At 43.1% G+C, this 27,847-nt stretch overlaps 1 protein-coding gene across 8 annotated transcripts in view; it reads left to right on the top strand.

Annotated features, from left to right (window-relative positions):
* Positions 1-20,200, top strand: part of LOC124792708 (GTP-binding protein drn-1-like) — a 293,003-nt gene extending 272,803 nt beyond the window's left edge. For all 8 annotated transcript variants that reach the window (XM_047257960.1, XM_047257963.1, XM_047257968.1 and 5 more), the window contains exons 3-5: positions 4,601-5,033; positions 8,182-8,484; positions 19,454-20,200. In XM_047257960.1, the coding sequence (XP_047113916.1) occupies positions 4,601-5,033; positions 8,182-8,484 (736 nt within the window). In that variant the 3' untranslated portion in view covers positions 19,454-20,200. The remainder of the gene's footprint in view (positions 1-4,600; positions 5,034-8,181; positions 8,485-19,453) is intronic.
* The last annotated feature ends 7,647 nt before the right edge of the window (positions 20,201-27,847 follow it).

The following is a 27,847-nucleotide window of genomic DNA, read 5'->3' as shown; positions in this document are numbered from 1 at the left end:
ATACCGGTTGCAAGACCTCTTCCACATTCCATGCGTCTTTCACGGAGGACGTCAGGAACACTAACAGTGAACATGCACCATAGGATATTGCTCAACACACCATCACACGAGGCCGGCAAGACGTGTTATGCGAGACTACAAAGTGCTCCTTGAGGCCCTCTCCATTGCGCCTGCAAACACGGATCTGGTGGTCGTCACCTTTAAGGCAGAAACGGGACTTGCCACTAAAGATGAGTCGTTACCTGTCTGCAGGGCTCATGTCCGTCTTTGCGACTTAAGGCGAGTCGGGTGTGATGCTGTGTGTGTATGAATGGCAGACATCATAACACTCAGCATGTGGCAAGTCCTGTGTCATGTTATTTGCTAATAGTACTAACACTTACAGGATGTTGCATATCCTGCTGAATGGCATCTGTCGTTACCATTAGATCTTTTTGTGCGCGACACAGCATCCATCAGTCGTTCTTCCTGTGTTGTACGTCATATGTCTAGAACTTACATCTCGTGCATGTGTACCTTCCTGTGTCCTACATACTGAAGGGAACACTCAAATAAATTGAAATATAATGAGGTGTTGAAAAGCTGCTAAAATTGATTGACATTTTACAGTCCAAATTTCCGTGTTATCTGTTTTATTGTTGTCGCTCAGAGACGGATACAACCGGTTTCGTACCAAGCAGCTACATCCTCAGGCCTCATGTCCCATCTTATCTAAATGATTTAATGTCTGTTTCAATGTGCAATGGGTAGCATCTTGGAATGTGCATTAAACCATTTACATACCATGGGACATTAGACCTTATACACTCCTGAGGAAGTACGTGCATGGTACGAAACCACTTGTACCCATCTTTGAGTGATGACAATAAAACAGCTAACATGGCAAGTTGGATTATCAATCAGTTTTACCACCACTCAATGCATTTCAGTATGTTGGAGTGTACCTTTCAGTATGCATAATTGTTTTAGCTATAGATGCCCCACTTACAGAATTGTTACTTCCTGTAGCCATCGTGGCCAACAATGAGTAGTGGTGGTGTATGTACAACCGGTGTTCATTGTTAACAGTCCTGTAAAGACTGCGACACATGTAACACTTATTCGAAATTTGAGCCTTTGAAAGAAACATGGACTGTTTATAAAATTCAGCCATCTTCACAGTAATGTAGTGTCAAAACCAACGGTCTCCTGCAGTCCCATGATGCAGACAGTTACAAACTTTTCTGACTCGACAACCCGCAATCGACCTTATCACCTGGTCGTAGTGCACATTTAGATGATGATCTAGTGATGCTACCTGCTGTCCGGCATGGCTGTTCGGTGCCCTTTTATCAAGCAATGGCCATGGTGCCACCCACGTTTCCCAAGTAAGTGGCTGACGGTGCAAAAGTGGATGCCGAAAGGAAGGAAGGGGGGATGCTTAACGCTTGTAGGGAGGTGGGAGAGGCAGTTTCAAAAGTGGCGCCAGCCCCTCGCGCCACCTGACGTCTTTCGGTCCCGCAGCGGGTTGGAGCTGCTATGAGCTGCCCAACTTGCCTTCCGTGCACACGTCGTTTCGGCCGTCTCTGATTGGTGCCAGCGGCCACAATCATAGGTTTACAAGCGGAAAATAGCGCCGGCCCTGGCACTGCAGATGTTCCCAAACCTCCCCCACATGTTCACGTCCTCCAATTTAGTGATGAAACCGCCTTCCATGCCCTCTATCCTCCCCTTCAATGGTCCCAACGTATCTTGGGTACCTTTCAAACCCACCTCGCCAAGTTCACCACCTTGTACAACCAGTGGCTGCTTTGCATGAACCCTTCCAAGACGTAGGCAATTATCATAGGTCGAACCACTCCGTCCTTCTGGCTCCACGATTTTCATCTTGCCGTTTATAGTCATTCTATCCACCTTACTCCTACCCTGAAGTACCTTGCTCTCATTCTCGACAGTCACCTCCCCTGAACTCCCCATCTCCTTACGACCCAACACAAAGCCCATAATACACTCTGCCTCCTGAAACTCCTGTCTGACAGACATGGGGGCTGCATCCTCCCACTATACTTCACACTACAAATCCTTGACCAATCCCATCATTTATTATGCCAGTGTCGCCTGGATTTCCGCCACAGCCAGATTCTACGAAGCCTCCATTGTTCTCAAATGCTGTGCACTCCAACCTGCTTTCTGTGTCTGCCTTCCGTCCCCCACACAGATCCTCTATGACCTCGTCCACTTCCCACATCTTCTCCTTTTTCTCGAATACATCCACACCCCGCACATCATCCACAGACTCAATCCCCCCCCCCCCCCTCTACCCACTAGTGTCTCCTGTCATCTCTAACCGCAGCCTGTTGCCGTGATTTTATGGTGGTGTCCCGCCCTATCTTCATCTCCACACATTCTGCTTCCTTTCCCAATGCAACTTCCAGCGCCTGCCCCTACGAGATGAAGAGCTACGCCTTGATATCTACCCCTCCTACCAACACTAACCCCACATTCCCCCTCCCCCTCTTCAGGACACTCTCCCCTCCCCATTTCTGAGCGGTTTTTCCGTCCCTCGTCCGTTCCCTCCCTTTCCAGTGCACCACTTCTGCATCTCTGTGCTCCCTCCTGACCTGCGTTCCCTCTCCATCCTGTCCGTCTCCTGCCCCTTGGTGCGCCCCCTGAACCCCTTTCTTTTCATCCCACCTTTACCAGTCCAGCTGTCCTGCTGCTCGTTCCTCTCTCCCTTTTTTCCCTCCTCTCAAGCCTCACCACCCTCGAAAAGTGCCTTCCAGCAGTTTTTATTCTTCATCGTGTGTGCTCCATCTCGTGCAGTGGTTTTAAAGTGTATTCATTCTGGAGTTTTTTCATACCGTGGTGAACTTTAAAATTGTGTGTCTGACTTCAGTGTATTTTACATGCTCCACAAATCGCCAGCTGTGGACTTTCTTTAACTGTACCACATGAATGTCTCTGTGTTAAGTGTATGTTTTAACCCCCACTGTCTCCCCTTGTTACGTTCTTATGTCCCCCTTTTTATAGCCTTTTATATGTATCGTTTTCATCTTTTTATTAAATGCTTTTATATGTATCGTTTTCATCTTTTTATTAAATGTATCACTCGGCTGAAGAGCGGCGGATTGTGCCACTGCCAGCGTTCCCCTTCCCATATGGGGCAGGGGAATGAAATCACAATAAAGAAAAAAAATGGCCCTGGCAGTCAATAGTTTTACTCCTGATGACGATTGCGGAGCTAGCCATCGACAGTTCGAGAATTTTATTGGAACTGACGTGGCCTGAAAACCGAGAAGATTCCGTCGCGAAAGACTCCGAGGACACATACCCACCCAATTTGCAGCGTATCGGTCGCATCCTTCTGGGTGCAGCTCTTTTTTGATGACCGGTATATGTACCAAGATTCAGTTGCCTTGCTCCTGTCTTCCAGGGCTATTCCGAAGAGAAGAGAATGAAATGGAGAAATGGAATATCTTCGGAGTTCTTGCTCAGGTAAAAGGAGACAAAGTTTCCAGAATGAGATTTTCACTCTGCAGCGGAGTGTGCGCTGATATGAAGTTTCCTGGCAGATTAAAACTGTGTGCCGGACCGAGAGAAGAGCTTCTGTTAAGTTTGGAAGGTAGGAGACGAGGTACTGGCAGGAGTAAAGCTGTGAGGACGGGCCGTGAGTCGTGCTTGGGTAGCTCAGATGGTAGAGCATTTGCCCGCGAAAGGCAAAGGTCCCGAGTTTGAGTCTCGGTTCGGCACACAGTTTTAATCTGTCAGGAAGTTCGAGACAAATTTCCTTGTGATAATACGTAGAGTCTGATTTCGCGATTTCCGATATAATGACTGGCGAAAAGGCTTACTGTAAGTTCAACAGCGAGACGATAGAATGCTTACTGCAAAGTTACCAAAAATGGTAGGCTATTCGTACGGGAGGAATTTAGTTAATCGATGGAAGATTTGTGCAGTTGAGTAATAAGCGAGCTGCCTACATCACATTCGAGTTTTATTAATATTCCATTCTCTAACGTTACATTATCGATTGTACACATAAACAGAATTTGTTTATTCGAGACACGCTGCCACGGGATGTAGGTTCACAACTGTTCATCACTGAGAAAATTTGGTGACTTTCTTTTATTTCGTCCGTCTCAGTTGCAACGATAGAAAATTCAGTGGTTACCGGATTCGGGCTGGCTCGCCTATTTTCAAACCAGAATGACCTTGATTGTTCATACAACATGGTGCCAATACGCACAGCAGAGTGTATAGCCTATGGGGCAACAAGTACCCTCACTGATCATAAACATTCCGTCTGTTGCTATTGGTGGTATCAGTCAGTAGCAACGGACGCACTGGCTAGGATCATTGAGGGTATTTGTTGCCCACTATATACTTTGCTGTGCCTTTTGCAGTCGTATTGTGTGAATAATTACGGTTAATACCTGGGAGTGCGGTTTGAAAATGAGAGTGTTGGCCTGGGACCAGTAACCAATGCAAATGAGACGGCTAAGTGGAAAAAAAAACAGTTTCCTCAAACACAATTTGAATGGAGAATGCAGCATTACAAGTAGTAAAATAATTCCACTTAGCCGAAACCCTGAGTGTGACACGACTCTGCTCCGCTGTGCAGCCGGTCTACGAGCCGCGTGGACGCCGAGCCGTCGGGGAGCAGCTCCCCGGCGACGGACGCGCGCCACCGCGTCGTCGTGATGGGCGCCGCCAAGGTGGGCAAGACGTCCATCATCTCGCGCTTCCTGTACGGCACCTTCTCGGACAAGTACAAGCGTACGGTGGAGGAGATGCACCACGGCGAGTTCAGCGTGGGCGGGCTGCGCCTCACGCTCGACATCCTCGACACGTCCGGCGCGTACGAGTTCCCCGCCATGCGCGCTCTCTCCATCTCGTCGGCGGACGCCTTCATCCTCGTCTACGACGTCACCGACGCCGGCACTTTCGAGGAGGTCCGGGCTCTTCGCGACCAGATCCTCGAGACGAAGGGCGCCGCGCCCGCCCCCATCGTCGTAGTCGGCAACAAGACTGACCTGGCGGAGGAGCAACGGGAGGTGCGTCCCAGCCAGAAATACGAAAGCGTAGAGATACTCGTAAATACACTATACCTTCATGCGCTTAACTTAGTAATGTAGATTATGCAAATATTGTCAATTATGAACAAACTGCATACCTTTTCTTCTTTTCATCTTTGTACTGAAAATATTTTCACAACACTGGGCTTTTTGACAGGATATGCTGTGCTAACGTCGGTACGTTAACTGTCCTACCCTGCAGTATACCTAGGAGGGTTGTAGCGTAGCCCTGATTTTGTGCAAACTGACAAACCCAGCATTATCCATGTACTCATTTCGCCAATTTCCTCTTCAAAACGAAAACAATAATGAACTGTTGTTGTAGTGTAATATCAAAAAAATTTAATTTCCATGTATTCCTCGTAAACGCCTTTGCAACTGTGAAACAGTCGTGCAAAGATATACGCGTAATGTACAAATATATGACTACAGTATCCAAATTAAGAAACGTTGCCCGCAAAATATAAAGTCTCTGTAGTGTTTATTTAACTCAGAACTGGACTATAAACAATATTTCTAGTTACATGTCCCGTTCCTGCACGCTGGGTGCTGTTGCTCTGCGTGTCTACAACGCGATTCAAACGTCTTTATGGCAACGTCAATTCATACCTCTATAGACAGCTATTGTTTTCACCTACAGCTGTTTGCGTTTCGAAGTTGAAAGCTGTTGGTACAACAAATATATTAGGAAGTTGCTGAGAAAGCAGAGAATTTTGCACAGTCGTTTTAAACGAAGTCACTACCCCGCTGACAAACAGAAATTATGCGAAATGAAAGCAGCTGTCAAAAGGTCAATGAGAGTTTCTTATAACGAATTTGAAAGCAATTTTTTTATCTACAGATTCTAAAAATAACCCCAAGAAATTTTGATCGTACGTAAAATCTATGAACGCTACAAATAATTCAATACCTTCTCTTGCTGACAGCACGGGTAATGTAACGGATGATGTTAAACAGAAGGCCGAAATTCTAAACCTAGCTTTCAAAAACTCGTTTACGTTAGAGGACTGCAGCACCATTCTCTCTTTCAGTTGTCGAACAAACTCACGGATGGCTGACATGGTATTTAGAGTATCTGGGATTGTAAAGCACTTAGGATCCTTAGCCGCCAGGAAGGCATCTGGCCCAGACGGTATCCCTGTAAGATTATATGTTGGCTGTGCTACAAATATAGCACCATTCTTATCCATCATCTATTAGAGATCATTGGAACAGCGGAAAGTTCCACGTCACTGGAAGAAGGCCCAGGTCATTGCAATCTATAAAAAGGGTAGAAATTCGGATGCACATAATTACCTGCCAATTTCACTGACATCGATATGTTGTAGAATCATGGAACATCTTTTGTGTTCAGACATAATGACGTTTCTAGACTCTGAGAAGTTCATCTGCAGAAACCAGCACGGTTCTAGGAAGCAGCGGTCATGCGAGACACAGCTGGTCCTCTTTGTGCATGATATACAACAGGCTCTAGATACCGGCTCCCAGGTTAATGCCATATTTCTCGACTTTCGAAAGGCATTCGACTCAGTTCCACACTGTCGCTTGCTCCAAAAAGTGCGCTCTTATGGTCTATCCAATGACATATGTGTTTGGATAAAAAGTTTTCTAACACACAGAGAGCAGTATGTCGTCCTGAATGTGGTGACTTCAACAGAAACAAGCGTAACTTCAGGTGTACCCCAGGGCAGCGTAATAGGTCCGCTGCTTTTTACGATTTACGTAAACGATTTGGTTGATGGTATTGATAGCGGCATTAGACTGTTTACCGATGATGCTGTAGTCTACAGATCAGTTTCATGCTGTTCCTTTTGCAATTTTTGCTCAGAAACTGAATGAGATGGACCTGCATTCACAGGTAATAGCAATTTCTGACCGAGTTGAAGCCGGTTGTCAAGCGGTGAACTCTCTCTGGTCCTTGTCGGTTACAGACTATTTACGACTATTTTTCTTATTCCGCGTTAGAGGTCTGGGAGTGCTACACCATTCATTTCAGACACTCTCGACAGTCGTCGTTGATACAACAAATTTGCCAACTTCACGCACGGTGTTGTCATGGACACCTCCAAACACGATAGCTCGCTTCCGCCGTTCTGTCCACGCTTCTTACTGCACTGATCCCATCCAACAGACTAGCATCTACTCACCGACAAACCACACATTGACTAAGACCCGTCATATGATACGGCAACCAGGAGTGATGCTCTGGGACGCCAATTCTTTTCATAGTAGGACCTCTATGGTCGTCCTTGGTGGCACACTTACAGTACAGCAGTACGTCGACGATATTCTACGCCTCGTTTTATTGCTCTTCACGGTAATCCAACCTCGGTTTACATTTCACCAAGATTACGCCCTTCTCCACTCGTCGAGAATTTCTACCGGCTGCCTTCGTGCTTGCCAAACCATACCTTGGCTAATAAGGTCTCTCCCCACTGACAACGTTCGGAAAATTATAGACAAGGCTCTCACAGAAGCTCGTGTTTTTGACAGTCTAACGCCCCAATTGCACAGAATTTGACCCAATATCACTCAGGAGGATATACAACAGCTCTCTCAATCAAGTCCGCAGCTCGTGGTCGTGCGGTAGCGTTCTCGCTTCCCGCACCCGGGTTCCCGGGTTCGATTCCCAGCGGGGTCAGGGATTTTCTCTGCCTCGTGATGACTGGGTGTTGTGTGCTGTCCTTAGGTTAGTTAGGTTTAAGTAGTTCTAAGTTCTAGGGGACTGATGACCATAGATGTTAAGTCCCATAGTGCTCAGAGCCATTTGAAACATTTGAACCTCTCAATCAACAACAAGCCAAATAACTGCTTACGTAAGGGGTAGAGGTCGACCAACCGGTTATTTGCTTGTTACTTTTATGAAGCTCTTTCTATTCAATCAGTCATGAAATTTTCCTGAAATGTAATCCTTTGCTTGTCTGTACATGTACATCGTTTCTACAGATTTCTGCCCTATTCGGATAAGTCATTCGTGGTGTGTCCCTTCATCGTTGCTTATTAGTGTCAACCCACCCTGTCAACCCTTCGAACATATAGTTGCTTTTGTTCACGCACTACATTTGGCACACCGCAAATTTTTCTGGCGTTCTAAACACGATATTGTCTTTATCTTTTTGCACAACAGGTGGAGCTGGAGACGACAGAGTCTGTGGTGACGGTGGACTGGGAGAACGGCTTCGTGGAGGCGTCGGCCAAAGACGACGTGAACGTGACGGAGGTGTTCAAGGAGCTGCTGGCACAGGCCAAGGTGAAGTACAACCTGAGCCCGGCGCTGCGGCGGCGGCGCAAGCTGTCGCTGGCGCGCCACTCCATCTCCGAGGGGCCTGGCGCCAGCGCCTCCTCGCACATCCCGTCTCCCCAGCAGCTGCAGCACCTGCAGGAGCTGCGCGAGAAGCACGCCAAGAGGAACTCCTGCGTTCTCTCATAGGTACGTACCGAGCGACGTGGTTCAGTGATTAATCTCTGCACATGTATCCCAGAGGACAGCCCTTTTAAACTTGGTTTCCCATCAAATCACTAAATCTCTTAAACCGAATTCCAACACTGTTCCTCTGAAACGGAAACGTGCGATATCTTCCCTAATATTATCTATTTCTTCAACGACCTGGTCGTCGAAGGTTCGCTAAGGCCTACTCCTCTTTTCAATAGACAGAAGCTTTTCAGTGTTATTGGATGATGCGTCTCTAGTAATGACAGCTCGTACCGACAGATAAACGAGCTATTTCAAAATGATTCATCCGAGCTCACAAGGCTGTATTTTCTACATGAATTAAGACGAAGACTGGGTGTGAATTATAAGCCACAAAAAAGGCAATTTTCAGATCTAACGCAATTTGTAACAGAGTTCTTGCACTCGAACTCACAGCTGTTGACGGGTTTGTTCTCGGTACATCTTATCATGAAACTACAATGGATGTGACGGCACCCCCGGCGGATTCACCCCCAGGCCCCAGAGCGGAAGGCTAGTGCGCTAAACTGAGCTTGCGGACAGCTTTGGATACATCGCAATCTCCGGCTGGCAAAGCATTCGTGGTCATGCGTTGTCCAGAGCATCCGGCAACAGGGCAGTTCAGCGGCCAATCGGAGCGCTTGGCGGCAACATTCCGTAGTTTAAAAATGGTGCGTTGTCGACCTACACAACATAAGTAATTTTCGTTCCTACTGGCATCAACCATCCAGGATTAAAATTTGGTGACACAATTTTTCTATATTTTTAATTTATTTATATGCCTTTCAACATACTTCCTCAAAGAACCATGTTTTTAGTTATATAATTCTGGGCTGTAGATTTTTGTGCGTAAACGCTCTTGCTCACTGATTTACCATAATTTCGCAACAAATGCTTCTTAGAATTGTTCTTTTGTATCGCAAGACTCTGCCACCTGAATTGAATGTGAGACAAAATAAACTGCATTTTATGCTTCTCACTCCAGACACTAGGTAATATATTTTAAAAACCTCAAATGAACACAACCAGGTGAATAGATTCCTTTTCATCAGTATATGGTTGAAGCTGCCTATGTTTAATCAAGCTTTCTTCAAGCAATAAGTCAGAAACCGTAGGCACTGCCACCCGCAACTGATGGAAGTTGTTTATTTATTGCGCTGTGACTTTTCGATGTGCATGTGCATTGCTACTCGAATACGCACAGAAAACCGCTCTCATTACCGTACGCATTTTCACATGTCATACCACAGTTTACAATATGTCTACTGGACTGCGACTCGTGTCAAAACATTCTGTACCACTTTGCTGCCAGAGCGAGTTGCCATGTTTCTTTCTCTTTTTTTGCGCTGTTACATCTGACCTCTGACTCAACTGAAGCGGAACCTCTGTTGCCAGCATTGTTGCTTCGGATTTCGCTTGTTAGGCATTGTATTGCAGTTTTGCTTGAGTTTCTAACCGTTCGGTGATCTCGTTATGTTTGCTATTTGGCCATTTATTGAACACAGATTCTCTATTCTTTACTTTCTCATCAAATTTTTGTTCGACTTTTTGTTTGCATCTACTGCAAGATTATTAAACCGTTCAATTAGCGACGCTACTTCTTCCTCTACAGCCAAGCGTCCGGCTTGTTAAGATTCTAGCTGCGGGGAAAAGGACTGTACCAATCTGGTACATCGTTGACTGCCCTTTATAATTCTGCAAATGCATCCCTTATATCTTTCATTTCGGCGAATAATTTCCTACCGAGCCTTACCTCATGTTCTGCTCGTAAGCCATAGCGTTCTTTTCCACGTTCGGCTAATTATTCTTCCAACACATTATCAAGTTCTCTCTCGCGTTCTCTTTGCAAGCGATCTCGTTCTTTGTCACTTCCTTCTAACTTACGTAGGAGTTTTCTGTTACAGATGGTGCAAAAAGAAGGCTACACTAATTGTTACGGAACCTTGCCGAGAACCATCTTTAGTATGTCCTGTTAGGTTATTTGCTTCAGTGTCTTGCACTGTTTCTGGTGCAGACGAGCCTTGGCTATCTTTCTGTTCTATCTGTTTCCTAGGCCTAACTATAAATCGTCGCACAAAATACAGCACGTGTTTGGTACAAAAAACGCCAAATCTCTACACAAGAAGCAACAACACACAATGTTCGGCGCTGCACAGCCACGAGCAATACTACCAACACTAGAAATTAATCTTTTGTACGTTCACTTTACTTATTACTCGACACAGGAAATTCTATACTGCCACCCTTCCCTGTTAACGATCAATCTTAAATCCTTATATAGCATTATAGTTATTTTGCGGCTTCTCGTGATCAATATCGTACATATTTCATGAAAAAAGAACGTACATACAATTAATATCAGTCGCAACAGTATATAAAGTATCCGGACACCTGGCTGGAAACGACTTACAAGTTCGTGGCGCCCTCCATCGGTAATGCTGGAATTCAGTATGGTCTTGCCCCCCCCCCCCCCCTTATCATTGATGACAGCTTCCACTCTCGCAGGTATACGTTAAGTCAGGTGCTCGAAGGTTTCTTGGGGAATGGCAGCCCATTATTCACTGAGAGCTGCACTGAGGAGAGTTATCGATGTCGGTCGGTGAGGCGTGGCACGAATTCGTCGTTCCAAAACATCCCAAAGGTGTTCTATAGGACTCAGGTCAGGACTCTGTGCAGGCCAGACCACTACAGGGATGCAATTGTCGTGTAACCACTCCGCCACAGGCCGTGCGTTATGAATAGGTGCTCGATCGTGTTGAAAGATGCAATCGCCATCCCCGAATTGCTCTTCAACAGTGGGAAGCAAGAATGTGCTTAAAACATCAATGTAGGTCTCTGCTGCGATAGTGCCACGCAAAACAACAAGGGGCAAGTGGTTCAAGCCCCTTCCACGAAAAACACAACCACTCCATAACACCATCGCATTACACACACTGGCAGATAACGTTCATCGGACATTCGCCACACCCACGCCTGCCATCGGCTCGCCACATTGCGTACCGTCATTCGTCACTCCATACGACACTGTTCAATCGCCCAATGTTTAGGCTCCTTACATCAAGCGAGGCGTCGTGTGCCATTTACCGGCATGATGTGTGGCTTATGAGCAGCCGCTCGACCATGAAATCCAAGTTTTCTCTCCTCCCGCCTGTCATAATACTTGCAGTGGATGCTTGATGCAGTTTGGAATTCATGTGTGATTGCCTAGATAGATATCTGTCTATTACACATTACGACCCTGTTCAACTGTCGGCGGTCTCTGTCAGTCAACAGACGAAGTCGGCCTGTACGCTTTCACTATCAAATCGGAAACAGTAGATCTATGGATGCTTAGGAGCGCAGAAATCCCGAGTACAGACGTATGACATAAGTGACACCCAATCGCCTGACCACGTTCGAAGTCCATGACTTCCGCGGAGCGCCCCATTCTGTTCTCTCACGATGTGTAATGACTACTGAGGTCGCTGATGTGGAGTACCTGGCAGTAGGCGTCAGCACAATGCACCTAATATGAAAAATGTATGTTTTTTGGGGGTATCCGGATACTTTTGATCACGTAATATATATGGTCCCACAAGTGTAGGGCGCCAGTTTTGTGGAGCCTCATATTTGAAAACTTTTTAGTTTTTTTTGTTTTCTTTGCATAAATCCCAGTATTGTTTGGAAATTAGCTCGTAAAATATTGCACGGTTTCTGAGTCTAGCACTTTCGTTTGCGACGTAAATTACATTTGTTATAATAATCATCCATTGAGCCTGACATTTAATTATTCTGATTGCGTGGCGTAAATGAAGAAAAAGACACTCTTGTGACAGTAGGAGTCCGTAACTACGTCTACGCAAAGACCTAATTTCGCACCGCAAAATCAACTTTACTACACTACCGTTGTAAATATTTTTCACTATACCTGTTTAACAGTGCATAATTCCACACCTTTCCTTTATGACTTAGAACTACGACTTCGTTGGTTCGCAGACAAGTGAGCAGAAAAATCAATCAATTGTTGCACACCTACTAGTTTAGATGTAAATAAAATCTCCTCCAGGTCCGCATGTTCCTGTGAAATAGAAATGTTATACTAGCTGCTCCAGCATTTGAGCGACTGCAAAGAAAATTACTGAAATTCAAAGCTGCCGTGTATCGGCGGCTGTCTTGTAGCTCCTGCGATGCTATATTGTATCGACTGCCAGCATACTAGAATTGCTGTAAATGCTTTGTTATCTGACGCGTGGCGATTACAACCACAAAATGAAACCATTACATTACAGTTTGAGTTAAAAATCTATTACACAATTAATAACAGTCGTATTGACCTGGAAGATGCAGAACGATCTGATAACAACAACAGAGTCAGAGAAACAGCTCCAGAGAGAGAATGTCTAGGAGAGAGACGCTATCACAATGGCGCTTATACAGGGTGTTTCAAAAATGACCGGTATATTTGAAACGGCAATAAAAACTAAACGAGCAGCGATAGAAATACACCGTTTGTTGCAATATGCTTGGGACAACAGTACATTTTCAGGCGGACAAACTTTCGAAATTACAGAAGTTACAATTTTCAACAACAGATGGCGCTGCAAGTGATGTAAAAGATATAGAAGACAACGCAGTCTGTGGGTGCGCCATTCTGTACGTCGTCTTTCTCCTGTAAGCGTGTGCTGTTCACAACGTGCAGGTGTGCTGTAGACAACATGGTTTATTCCTTAGAACAGAGGATTTTTCTGGTGTTGGAATTCCACCGCAACAAGACGAAGTTTTCAACGGAGGTTTAATGTAACCAAAGGACCGAAAAGCGATACAATAAAGGATCTGTTTGAAAAATTTCAACGGACTGGGAACGTGACGGATGAACATGCTGGAAAGGTAGGGCGACCGCGTACGGCAACCACAGAGGGCAACGCGCAGCTAATGCAGCAGGTGATCCAACAGCGGCCTCGGGTTTCCGTTCGCCGTGTTGCAGCTGCGGTCCAAATGACGCCAACGTCCACGTATCGTCTCATGCGCCAGAGTTTACACCTCTATCCATACAAAATTCAAACGCGGCAACCCCTCAGCGCCACTACCATTGCTGCACGAGAGACATTCGCTAACGATATAGTGCACGGGATTGATGACGGCGATATGCATGTGGGCAGCATTTGGTTTACTGACGAAGCTTATTTTTACCTGGACGGCTTCGTCAATAAACAGAACTGGCGCATATGGGGAACACAAAAGCCCCATGTTGCAGTCCCATTGTCCCTGCATCCTCAAAAAGTACTGGTCTGGGCCGCCATTTCTTCCAAAGGAATCATTGGCCCATTTTTCAGATCCGAAACGATTATTGCATCACGCCATCTGGACATTCTTCGTGAATTTATGGCAGTACAAACTGCCTTAGACGACACTGCGAACACCTCGTGGTTTATGCAAGGTGGTGCCCGGCCACATCGCACGGCCGACATCTTTAATTTCCTGAATGAATATTTCGATGATCGTGTGATTGCTTTGGGCTATCCGAAACATACAGAAGGCGGCGTGGATTGGCCTCCCTATTCGCCAGACATGAACCCCTGTGACTTCTTTCTGTGGGGACACTTGAAAGACCAGGTGTACCACCAGAATCCAGAAACAATTGAACAGCTGAAGCAGTACATCTCATCTGCATGTGAAGCCATTCCGCCAGACACGTTGTCAAAGGTTTCGGGTAATTTCATTCAGAGACTACGCCATATTATTGCTACGCATGGTGGATATGTGGAAAATATCGTACTATAGAGTTTCCCAGACCGCAGCGCCATCTGTTGTTGAAAATTGTAACTACTGTAATTTCGAAAATTTGTCTGCCTGAAAATGTACTGTTGTCCCAAGCATATTGCAACAAACGGTGTATTTCTATCGCTGCTCGTTTAGTTTTTATTGCCGTTTCAAATATACCGGTCATTTTTGAAACACCCTGTACATACATAATAAATTGCAAGAGTCACAGACATAAGTATACTTTTTCGTAGCATATTGTTTCACTTGTCTATTGTCACTGGTTTTCTACAGAGTAACGTTTCGTAAAATTAACCATAACAGTTTCTTTTATTAAAGTCACTCAGTTCATTAATTCGTAACAAACACAAAAATGTTCGCGACAAATACACACGGGGACGCTGTATATCCTAGGACTCATGTAACCTGTAGCAGAATACTGTTCCTCTGTGTGGGCGAACAGCAGCCATATAAGGAAACTAGATGGAAAACTACTCAGCATGATGCACATCTTCAGTGGATGCACAAAATGTTCAACCCTAGGATGATTGCAGGTGTTGAGAAACATTGCCCACCTGCGCTCCGCAAGAAGGGCTTTTTGGTGTAGGATATGGATGAGGTGAGGTCGGAATGGGGGTTTGTGCACTGTGGGCTCAATTTAACTACTAATTTATTAAACACAAAAGAGAACAATAACAATGAAGAGAATTTAATAACAGTCCGATATAGTACTTGACAGCAGGACTCGAACAGGAGGGTAAGAATTACAAACGCCTTCAACACAATGACACAGAATCAAAATCAGCTTTTCCCCAGCATACATAATCGTAAACTTCTCGATTTCCGGTGATAATCTGCTTTTAATGCCCCCCTGCTCCGTCTGTCACTGGTTATTTTGCTGCCAAGGTAGGAGAATTCCGTAACCTCATCTACTTCGTGATCACCAATCCTGATGTTAAGCTTCTCGCTTTCCTCATTTCTGCTGCTTCTCCTTACTTCCGTATTTCCTCGGTTTGCTTTCAGTCCATATCCTTTACTTATTATACTGCTCATTTCATTCAACAGACCCTGTAATTCTCCCTCATTTTCACTGAGGACAGCAATCTCATGAGTGAATCTTATCATTAATTTCCTTTCGCCCTGAATCCACTCTTGCACATTTCTTTTATTTTCGTCATTGCTTCTCCGATGTACAGATTGAATAGTAGGGGTGAAAAACTGTAACCATGTCACATAACCTTAGTAATCCGAGCGCTTCTGTCTTGGCCTTCCAATCTTATTGTTCCGTCTTGGTCTTTGCATGTATTGTATATTACTCCTCTTTCCCTACAGCTTATTCCTGTTTTTACCAAAATTTCTAACGTCTTACACTACTTTACATTGTCTAACACTTTTTCCAGGTCGAGTAATCCTATGAACGTGTCCTGATTATTCTTCGGGCTTGCCTCCTTTATCAACCGTAACGTCAGAACGGTTTATTTTTTGCCTTCACCTGTCTGTATAACAAACCAGAAAATAATTCACTCACTCATAGCGTCTTTGTACACATGGCATAAACCGAATCAGTCTCATTCATAAAATAAGAAGACAGTATCACCTTTACTAGATAACATATACACGTCCACGGCGTGTAATAACAAAATCAAAATAGCTCTCGCCTTTACAGAACACATTCGCAATGTCCAGCGTGCAATCACACGATACCTTTGCACTATAAACTTGGATATTCCTTGCATAATATTGATCGTTAACCAATATACTCGTTTAAGCGCTTTTTGTTTGCTTTGTTCACTGTATTTGATCACTTAACCACCGAGATGCAAACATCAGCTATTGGAGCAAGTAGGTGCTGGTTCTTCTTGGCACGCAGAAGACCGCTCCTCTGCCTCCCTGTGAGCTGCCGTCTTCTGGTTCGCCTGCTAGACACAGACTTCTACAGTACCTCATTGCGCAACAACGGAAAGACTGGAGTGCCGATAATTCCTCGCTTCACTGTCCCATTTACCATTCCAGGCGAAGGCCTACTGGTTTCGAACTACCTCGCCAGCAATGCAAAGCTCTTCACATAATTCGAACATTATATGTAGTTGTATTACATTCTATGCAAATGGGGAAAATCTCAAGTCCTCAATGCGATTATGGGGCTGTGCGCTTGACAATGGACAATATTGTGAGAGACTATAATATCACCGTCCACCCAGGATCAATAACAGATCTGTATGAACTTAAACATACTGAAATTTCCTGGCTGGGTGACTTAGACTTTGCAGTCCATCTTTCGTAAGCCACTGTCAAATTTATTCTAAACTTATTTTTCATTTTACTGTTCTTTAATTACCTATTTTAATGTTCATTATAATAATTTTACATGTTGCTGATTCTAAAGGTCGTTCAACTGCTCGGTTTACAGCTCCCTTTATTATTCCTTTTTATTACCTCTTTTTATAGCTTATTTTTACTAATTTAAGTGTCCAATACGCCACATATATCTAAGTGTTTGTGCTAAATGATGCCGGCCGCTATGGCCGAGCTATTCTAGGCACTTCAGTCCAGAACCACACTGCCGCTACGGTCGCAGGTTCGAATCCTGTCTCGGGCATGGATGTGTGTGATGTCCTTAGTTAGGTTTAAGTAGTTCTAAGTCTAGGGGAACGATGACCTCAGATGTTAAGTCTCATAGAGCTTAGAGCCATGTGAACCAATTTTTTTGCTAAACGATTAATACATAAACAACCTACGCATCGAAACTAGCAGTTTATCCTGGAACCAGATGCCAGTTGTCGGTTCGTGTTACTGCTGCTATGACTGGAGTAGATATCTCTGTCGCCCTTTCACTCGTTTCTTCATTGCCATCGAGTCGAGATAGCAACAACACAGATAAGGTGGTGTTCGTAAAGGTGGTAGAAAGTCCCGTGGGTAATCCTGGAACAGAAACTGTTAAAAAAAAGGCCTCCTGAAAAGGCCATTGTCCTAAGTGTGAAGTTGTCCAAAGTCAGAAAGAGAAGAGTTTCTTGCAGCTGTTTAATTAAGAAGTGGAACCACAAATTTTCCCTGAAATAGATTAATGGATTTAGCTCATAAAGGTCTGAAATACTTATCTCTTGGAAGACTTACCACATTTTATTTATATTTATTCTGTTATTCCCAGGACATCAACGCCAGTACACTTTTGATAGGGGCAGTAAAAGCTTCGTCATAATTTTAATAATCAGGGCTGCAACAAAAGCGATATTGTGTGTTCACCAGTAAATATATATCCACACTGCTCCTATGACACGCACTCTATTCAGAGTAAATTAGGAACCGTTTATATTGAAAACTCCTGTGGATATATATCCATCCCTGCATTACATGTTTGGCTCTAAACTGGTACTGATTGTATCCTCCTATGAATAGAACAGAGCACATCGCCTATGGATAGAAAGTTGAGTAATAATTTCCTAATCTTAGACTTTCTGTTTCATTTCCTTCAGTTCTGCAAAATTTCCCGTTACAAGTCTAATAACAGTGAATATTAAAAGTAATAGTCCAATCTTAACTGGAAAAAGCTATAAGTGACAATGATAAGTAATCGATATAATACTTCGTTGAGAAAAGTACACTACTGGCCATTAAAAATGCTACACCACGAAGATGACGTACTACAGACGCGAAATTCAACCGACAGGAAGAAAATGCTGTGATATGCAAATGATTAGCTTTTCAGAGCATTCACACAAGATCGGCGCCGGTGGCGACACCTACAACGTGATGACATGAGGAAAGTTTCCAACTGATTTCTCCTATACAAAGAACAGTTGACCGGCGTTGCCTGGTGAAACGGTGTTGTGATGCCTCGTGTAAGGAGAAGAAATGCGTACCATAACGTTTCTGACTTTGCGGTATATCGTATCGCGACCCTGCTGCTCGCGTTGGTCGAGATCCAATGACTGTTAGCAGAAAATGGAATCGGTGGGTTCAGGAGGGTAATACGGAACGCCGTGCTGGATCCCAACGGCCTCGTACCACTAGTAGTCGAGATGACAGGCATCTTATCCGCATGGCAGTAACGGATCGTGCAGCCACGTCTCGATCCCTGAGTCAACAAATGGGGACGTGTGCAAAACAACAACCATCTGCTCGAACAGTTCGACGACGTTTGCAGCAGCGTGGACTATCAGCTCGGAGACCATGGCTGCGGTTACCCTTGACGCTCCATCACAGACATTAGCGCCTGCGATGGTGTACTCAACGACGACCTGGGTGCACGAATGGCAAAATGTCATTTTTTCTGATGAATCCAGGTTCTGTTTACAGCATCATGATGGTCGCATCCGTGTTTGGCGACATCGCCGTGAACGCACATTGGAAGCGTGTATTCGTCATCGCCATACTGGCCTATCACGCAGCCACATGATATGGGGTGCCATTGGTTACACGTCTTGGTCACCTCTTGTTCACATTGACGGCACTTTGAACAGTGGACGTTACATTTTAGATGTGTTACGACCCGTGGCTCTACCTTCATTCGATTCCTGCGAAACCCTACATATCAGCAGGATAATGCACGACCGCATGTTGCAGGTCCTGTACGGGCCTTTCTGGATACAGAAGGCCAGTACATTCTCCAGATCTTTCACTAATTGAAAACGTCTCAATGGTGGCCGAGCAACCGGCTCGTCACAATACGCCAGTCACTACTCCTGATGACTTGTGGTATCGTGTTGAAGCTGCATGGGCAGCTGTACCTGTACACGCCATCCAAGCTCTGACTCAATGCCCAGGCGCATCAAGGCCGTTATTACGGCCAGAGGTGGTTGTTCTGGGTACTGATTTCATGAAAATGTAACCAGAAGTCAGTTCTAGTATAATATATTTGTCCAATGAATACCCGTTTATCATCTGCATTTCTTCTTGGTGTAGCAATTTTAATGGCCAGTAGTGTAATTTAAAGAAAATGAGTGTATCACTACAATTTCTTATATTAATAATTTAGATGTAATGAATTAAACGTCCGAAATTACTCTGTCGAAAACTGTCATTTGTAAACATTTTTCGTCTCAATAACTCATAACTAATACGTGTACTTCCATGTGTTATGCTCATAGCTGCATTATCTTTAAAATGATTTGCATGTTGTCATTCTTTTATTGCTAGCTGGTAAGTTTTTTACTCAGAAAAAGATTAGCAGCTCAAGTGTACACAACGCTTGCCTGTTTTCATGTTTCAGAATCCGCAATACGGGAGTAGAACACCGCAGCGTCTTCTGCCTGTCGGTGTGAGCCCCGCATAAGACACTGCTGTCATGGTTGTCCTCGTTATGCGCCTACACGTGTAAATATTTTCATCGGCGGAGATGTGTGACAGCGACTTCTTGGTTACATTAAGAAATTACCCACACGTACGCAGATGTCGGTGAAGGCAAAAATGAAATTCTACCCTTTTTTCTACTGTTGTAAGATGAGAGATACTATACAGTCTGCGTTATAGCAAAAGCTCCTTTCGTTGTAACAAGCCCCAACTACAATATTCCTTGCGGTTGTCCCACACTCTTTAGAAAGAGTCGACAATAAAAGGTAATACTGAAACAGCTGCATCGCAGCAGACTCATGTTTAACACAGATGCTTTTCATCGTGGAGAATCATGTCATTCACATGGCATCTTCCTCGTAAGAACGTTTTTATTTATTCTTGATAACGACTGATATAAATTTGCTTTATTCGTATCGCTCATAGACTGTGTCTGTTAGTGTTCAAGAGATCGCTTGTTTTTCAGTGTTCTGTCCGCTCCTTATTACCTCACCTGCACCGTAATACTTGGAATACTGCAACACAAAAAGCTTCTGCTCGAGTCCACATATCCTTAATACTGGAGCTAAGGAATGATTTACCGAATAGTACAGGAAGAAACGTTACCAAACTCGTACATATTTCCTTCTGAATTTTAGAGAATAAAAAAAAATACCCGTCCTTCAAAGATACACTTACGTGTAGAAGGATATGAGCATTTATTATGTCCCTCATCATTATTATATTTTATCTTCTATTAGCTTGCAATACAAGTAAATTAGCTTTCGATAATGGAGAAACCGCGATTAGAGCAACACATATTACCAAACCGTATTCATTTACCTGTCAAAGTAACATTAGCGATGTTCGTCGATAATCAACTGTGGTGTATATATGATTTGAAACCAATTTCAAAATTCTGTCATCGTAAAAACGTTTGAAAAGAAGCATAGACAGATTCGTTAAGAAATGACAGTTTATACTGGATAATAATTAAGAAATAACGCTGAATCTTCTTCATAAGGCACTGCAACTTGCACTAAGCGGAATTGCTTTCATTATTTTAAGCTACGTTATGTCTCAGGTAATGAAAATAACTCAAAGACGAGCGTTAGCTCTGCCGTACATTTGAAAGCTGTAAATAAATACGACACCATAACTGTTTCTCAATGTTTGAAAGTGGAACATCCATGCAATCACTGTCTCACATCTCAGTGTTCCAATTTTTAAATTTTAAGAAAATTGTCTTACCGTATGATACTTATTTTTAGACTAATTGTGTAAACTGATATTCTATGTCTCTTCTATCGAATGTCAATATCTGTGAAACCAAGTATTTTCTGGGGTATTCATATTATAGCCAGTAAAATCCATCCGAATTCATTACAGTGAAGGCCGCAGTCGACTGTAATTATCAAAGACTAAGTCGCATGAAATGCTGTTGAGTGTAGGATGTGGCAGAGATGTAAGTCAACAGTTGGCTACTAAAAGCTGATACTACAGTCTGTTAATGTACTCGTATAATGTATAACGACCACTTCAAAACACCAATTACTAATCAAATTTTACTGTAAACTATTTATAAGACTATTAAATCTAAGATTATATTCTTGGTCAATATTAGGATCAGTCCTACCATATTTTTAGCATTTTAATGTACACCCAAATCTGTGAGATAATGTGTATAGATATGTTTATTTCAGGGTTCTATAAATCATCATTTCTTCGTGTGGCATCGTTTCTTGGCAGTTTCGAAAATAATTTACAGTGGAAATTTAATGTAAGATTTCTTTATATATGTGACAGATGGTCTTAAGAGGTATCAGCCATCTCTAATGTTGTGTCAATAAAGCAAAAGGCTGAACAACTCACCTTGTGTTCTGTTAAAACATAAAGGTTCGAAAAAAACTGAATGTTATTACAGTAACAGTTGCACTTGTCAGGGGTTCCAGGTCGCACCATATTCCGGATGCAGTTGCTTTGACGCACTGCATTGGAATATCGATGACACGCGCATGAAGAATACGTGTATCTGTGGTATTCATAAAAATGCAAACACGCTGCAGATAACTTCCAGTTTTCAAAAGCAACTTTATTGCTGTGTTTCAAGTTTTCTGCTCATCTTAAAAAAGGCTGCGTCCTTATTGGAGAACTTACGCCACAGAAATGTATAAATAAAATTATTTTCAAAAAATGAAGCCATCAAAGTTAATGTTATGCAGGAACCTAGCAAACGTTTTATGGGTAAAACGTGGCATTAAGTGACACAATAAAATGAGGACTACGATATTCTACGAAGTGATTTCAGCATAAAGTATTCCTTGGGAAATTAGAGAGGACTATCTTATAGATTTTGTTTCCAGTGTCAACGATTAGTAAATTTCCCATAAAATAAGCACATAAATCTCCGAAGCCAGTTACTGCCCTATGTTTATGCAGCGTTTCGAGGCATGTCACTCAGACTTAGTAGTTTAACATAGCCCGTTTTTTGCTTTATTTTCTATACAGAACACTTCTGCGTAAGGTGGATGTCGGTAGAAACATTAACTAGTAAAATGAATTACTTTGCTTATATCTGCCCGTAGGTATTTTAATTTAGCGTCCATTAAAATAAATAAAAAACCGCTGTTTCGTTATGGCTAGTTCTCTGAAGTAAACCACTAACTAATTTCCCCATCATAACGAAACCTCTGTTTTATGATACACCACATTAAAAACACACATAGAGTAGGGGTTCAGGATTTCCAAGTTCGAAGAATGAATGAGTATATTTTACATCGTTCGCGCTCCAACAACCTATGACGGTCAAGCCCATACCGTCGACTGTCTTTCTTGTCAAGTTCGGAAGAATATTGTAAAAAATAAACATTTTGTGTGTGTGTGTGTGTGTGTTTTCTTCGCGGCAAACCTGCTTTGGGAAGCATTTGTGGGGTGTTTTCTCACACCAGAAAGACCAGAGCTATGTCCTAGCTAAGATGGTTCATCCGACATCAGGTCACGGACAACGGGCATTTCATACGCTGAAATGATAAACAGTTATTTCAGTCATGAATGTATATGAGATTTTTCTGCAGAGGAGGTTCCTCCAACTATTTCTCACATTAAAGCATGTCGAAGTAGTTCGATCTACCTTCGTGTACTAATCTGGTGTGAAATTTGAGTCCCATTAGTAAATTCCAGATCCACAACTCTAGTGGATACACTTACCTCCTGGTCATTTATTTGCCTGAGGTTGCAGAACAACAGCTTCATATAATGTTTTAACTGACTTTAAAGTTAAAAATCACAAACATGCCGCATTATGTTTGTTGTTTGTACATTTTAGTGTAGTTTTGTCCGTGTTGCGGTCATAATATGTTTTATAATCGAATCATCTGAAACTGTAGCTCTTGTCATCCTTCTAGAAACTCTCTGAAAACTCATTTGAGCTGCCACCAATTGTTGTCAGCTGCCCACCTTCAGCTCAGTTTATTTTGTTATGGTGGCTTGGAACTTCGTCGGTTTGAGCGTGGTCAGTATTACGTAGTGCTCTGAATCGAACTACCATTTGTATAATATTAACTGACATTGCAGGCCAATTTTCAGCATATCAAAATAGAATTATAGAATCCTCAAAGGCTACCTATTCTTTTCATTTGAAACTGTGTTTATAATAAACTGATTGTACCGAGCTGACATGGGGATGGAAGGATTAAAAACGTACAAAAGCAAAAATCACTGCGAAATTATGAAAATCAAAACAAAACAGATTGTGTACAGGGTGTAATGGATATGAGTGCAGATATTTCTATTGGCGACTGTGGACGGTGTACTCAACAAAATTACACCAGTATTTTTTTCTTCGTTTGCAGAATAATAGTTAATATCTATTTGGAGTGGAATGTTTTTTGTTTGATTAGTACCTCCAATTACGTAGCAAGAGCAAGTCATTAATGTTCATTTTCCCTGCGTAGCAGGTCAGTTTTTGAAGTGTGAATACATGGAAGCGAAAGTGTTACTCCATACAGACAGATGCAGTCCACTTGGTAGTTACGACCGCAGAGGAAGCTTCAGCTCATAAAGTTTTTGACGTTTTTCTTGGATGACTGTTCGACACGGAAGTGTGTACATATTAAGGTACCACATATAAAAAAATATCTGCACATAAAAACGTTACACACATACATTTTATTAATGTGTTTCAAATCTAGACTTGAATTTATCTAAGGAAAAGCACTTTTATCGATGCTTTCATTAGCTAAGTTTAGTTAAAACGTCTAGTGTTTCCTCTGCGTGGTCAGGAATGGTTCATGATATTTTTGTTTCTAAGTTTTTTTTCTAGACCTTCGTTAGACTTCCTGAGTGATGCTTCTGCTTCCATTCAGTCCATCCAACGAAACCAGGAACACCTCTGAAGACGTCCAATGCAGATTTGAAAAAAAAATATTTTGATGAAAATTATAATGGAACTTGGCCATACAGACTGGCAGATTTGCCAGCGACTAAGACAAAATGTCATGAAAACCTTGAATGTTTGAATTAAGACATTGTCTGTTGGATGAAACAAATTACCTGTGTTGAGGTACCATCGGTGATGGTACCTCAATTGCTATTTGAAGTAAGTGTCTGAAAGTGAATATAGCAGTGCTCTCATAGTAGGCTTTGCGAAATTATATCACTGCAAACAAGAGGTGGTTCTGACTTCCAACAAGTGTCAGCAATGGTCTTCCCGGATGACTTCTAAAACGTGGAAACTGGAATGTAACTAAGAAAAGTGATAAAGGTAATGTAAGTCAAAGGGTTGATAAAAAAAGAGACGGATAAACTCGAGCAATTTTATGTTGCGACTCTAAGTGTGTGTTACGTCACATCAGAACTGATTTTCATTGCAATAAAATTGACGTAATGGTGAACATTTAGCCTTCCTTCTGAAGCGTTCAGTTAGATATTCTTGGAGCAATTGTAATGAATGATTGGATTACGAAAGCAGGAAAAAAATGCGAGATTGCACCACAGGGATCATATTCACTCTTCGGTAAAGATTTTGTTCTGTTCTTCTTCCAGTACCCCTTCATTTTCTGCCTGTAATCCAGTCTTCTCTCCTCCATCCAGTTAGTCGCTGTGGTCTTCTTACTGGTAAGGGAGACTTAAGGAAACCACTTGTCGGATGTCTTGCCAGAACCATAGTTGACCCAACTATTTTTCTCCAGTGGTATCTCCAGGTGTTTCACATTCAGCTCTACCGATGCAATCCATTTGTTCTTGGAGGAGATCCATCTATCTGTCACTACAAAGATTTTGTTTGTCAATCTTTCGGGATTCATGTAGCTAATGTGTCCGTCGAAGACCCGTCGTCTTTTCATGACGCATGTGCCGATGTCCTCCTGGTTCCTGTAGATGTCTTCTTTTCCTCTACTGGGTTCTAGTATTCACTTCACGATTTTCCTCTCCTTGATCTCCGTTTTCCTTTAAGAGCCCATCTTGATCGTTACAAGGCACTTGGAGCCAAACGTAATGTAGGATTTTATTACCAAGTTGTAGTTTCGGAGTTTGAGATTCTTGAGGAGGCACCTGGGCGGGCAGGTACTTGTACAGGACGGTAAGCTCTTTAAAAAGTGGTACTTCTGGTGTGTATTGCTAGTTTCTCAGTGAAACTGACTGTTGGGTACTTCATATTTTTCTTTGACGCAATCACAGGAATGTTTTATACCGTTAATCGGTATTGGTCACTTTTGGCCATCATCGGAACAGCGGAAGCAGCATAAGGATGGTCCCAAAGGAATAATTTACCAGTATAAAAGAATACTTTGCCAGTATGAATAAAATTCTACTAGGGACCATTCTGATGCTGCCCTCGATGTTCTGATGACGGTCAGTGGGGCTCGATGCTGGCTGACTGAAAAAATCTCAAGAGCGTTGTTAAAAAATCCATCACTATTTCCTGACGAAACGTCATTCTGCTAGAAAACAAGTAACTATTGGCCTAGTAAGAGTTGAGATGTAACTGAGCTAGATAGTGAGTTGTTTATCGAGGGGATGAAGTCTACCGGTGGATGCTGCAATGTAGCGTTCACAGCGCATGTGCGTCACCCTACCCCACTCTCGCAGCGTAGGCAACCAGCTGTACTCGTGAGGAGGACCGCAGTGCAGTTTTCATCTGCACGTAGCTGGGGGGCTCGTCGCCCGCTCGTTCGTTCCGTAGTCTCGGCGGACAGTTGCCAGCCTGTGCCTGCTGCCTCCGCCGCCGCCGTTGCAGCCAGCATATTGCTCCTGCAGCGCCGAGGCGTCGCGGGTTTTAATTAATGTCGTCGGAAAGCTTCAGCGAGCTAGACGTCAGCAGCTGTAATGGGGACCGCACTTCAGAGCTGCCGCAGTCAAATCACAGTCGAAATGAGCCCCCGGTTGGGCACCAGGAAAGAATTGCCCCACTAGTCAGAATTTGACCATTTTACCTTGCCTCGTGAGCTATAGTCTGCAATCAGCGTTGCAGGCTTCGAAACAAAGAACTTTTTTATATGTGTTTGGTGACTGTTTCCTTTATAGAAACATCCTGTCTCGACACGACCAACTGTTGTCTCATACTAATTTTGTAGGGAACCACCGTTGTATGTCTTACTTCTGTCCACACTGTACTGAATAGTAATGAAATCAGACTGCAGTTGGCCTTTGAGTTCAAGTCACTGCATTCACCGTAGTGACTGCCATCATGCCTTCCCCTAATTGCGCTAGCGATGCCTTACAGTACTTTTACCAAGATAGTAATTCATGCACGTACCATTTTCATAAAACGAACAGGCGTGTCATGTACATTGTACACGCGGGGAGTACACTCTACATGTAAGGAATAGCTGTCTTTATGTTACCAAGATTAACATGCATGAGCAAATCATAGTTTAATCTTAGTTTAATAAACAAAGAGAAAATAGATTCACATTGTAGGAGCTACGACACTATTTTATTAAACAATAATACAATATCACACTTTTGCCGAATATCCTGCGGTAATGACCCACCCGAAAGGGTAAACAGTGTAGTTGCATCGGATCCCAGCCAATCGCTTATTCGAATACTAATTATGCCGTACACAACAAAGTCATTGTGGAATTGTGCTGCTAGCTTGTAATCTGCGTCATTTCGTTCGCGGATCGCACATTTTTTTCTCGCCCAGCTCGCTGTTTACTTTATATTACCACTGCTCACTTGGATATATGACTACAAAACTTATCCCTGTGTTAGCAGAAGTGCTACTGAAATAATAGGTATGGGCTCACGATTTTAAAATTACAGTGGATCAGTACAAGACAATATTATTTGTAAGGTTAAATGTCTCTCCTCCCCCTCCCCCCCCACCTCAAAAATGAGGATGCTTCTAGCATCTTATCTAAACCACGTTTTTACTAAGACTGGCTGAATCTCTGTATGCCTTCTGAAGTAGTGGGTCCACGTCACGCCTCTCTCTCTATTCCCTATCGCGTTTCTAGGGGTGCTGGGTATCCTACTTTTGGGTATGTAGGTTCGGATCAAATCATTCGAACCTTCCTACCACCACTACAACCCCTAGTGGCTTAATCTCCTTTTCATTATCATCAACCATCCACAACTCCACGAAAAATATATCATTGTCTTTAATGTAATTTGTTTATTATTATCTTTGGGTGTAATTAGACTCCTACCCCAACAGTAGAGGTTCTTGTTGTGTATAACTCCAATAATTTTTTCCAGATATTGCTCAAGGTGTTTTATATTATGTTTGCTTGTCACCAGTTTCACAGTCCTCCGACGAATAGAGGTGACCTTACCCCTGCATTCACCGTAGTGACTGCCATCATGCCTTCCCCTAATTGCGCTAGCGATGCCTTACAGTACTTTTTCCAAGATAGTAATTCATGCACGTACCATTTTCATAAAACGAACAGGCGTGTCATGTACATTGTACACGCGGGGAGTACACTCTACATGTAAGGAATAGCTGTCTTTATGTTACCAAGATTAACATGCATGAGCAAATCATAGTTTAATCTTAGTTTAATAAACAAAGAGAAAATAGATTCACATTGTAGGAGCTACGACACTATTTTATTAAACAATAATACAATATCACACTTTTGCCGAATATCCTGCGGTAATGACCCACCCGAAAGGGTAAACAGTGTAGTTGCATCGGATCCCAGCCAATCTCTTATTCGAATACTAATTATGCCGTACACAACAAAGTCATTGTGGAATTGTGCTGCTAGCTTGTAATCTGCGTCATTTCGTTCGCGGATCGCACATTTCTTTCTCGCCCAGCTCGCTGTTTACTTTATATTACCACTGCTCACTTGGATATATGACTACAAAACTTATCCCTGTGTTA

Source organism: Schistocerca piceifrons, chromosome 1, assembly GCF_021461385.2.
Source record: "Schistocerca piceifrons isolate TAMUIC-IGC-003096 chromosome 1, iqSchPice1.1, whole genome shotgun sequence".
Taxonomy (NCBI): Eukaryota; Metazoa; Arthropoda; class Insecta; order Orthoptera; family Acrididae; genus Schistocerca; species Schistocerca piceifrons.
Note: the sequence above shows the minus strand (reverse complement) of the source record. Positions and strands in the feature narration are given on the sequence as shown.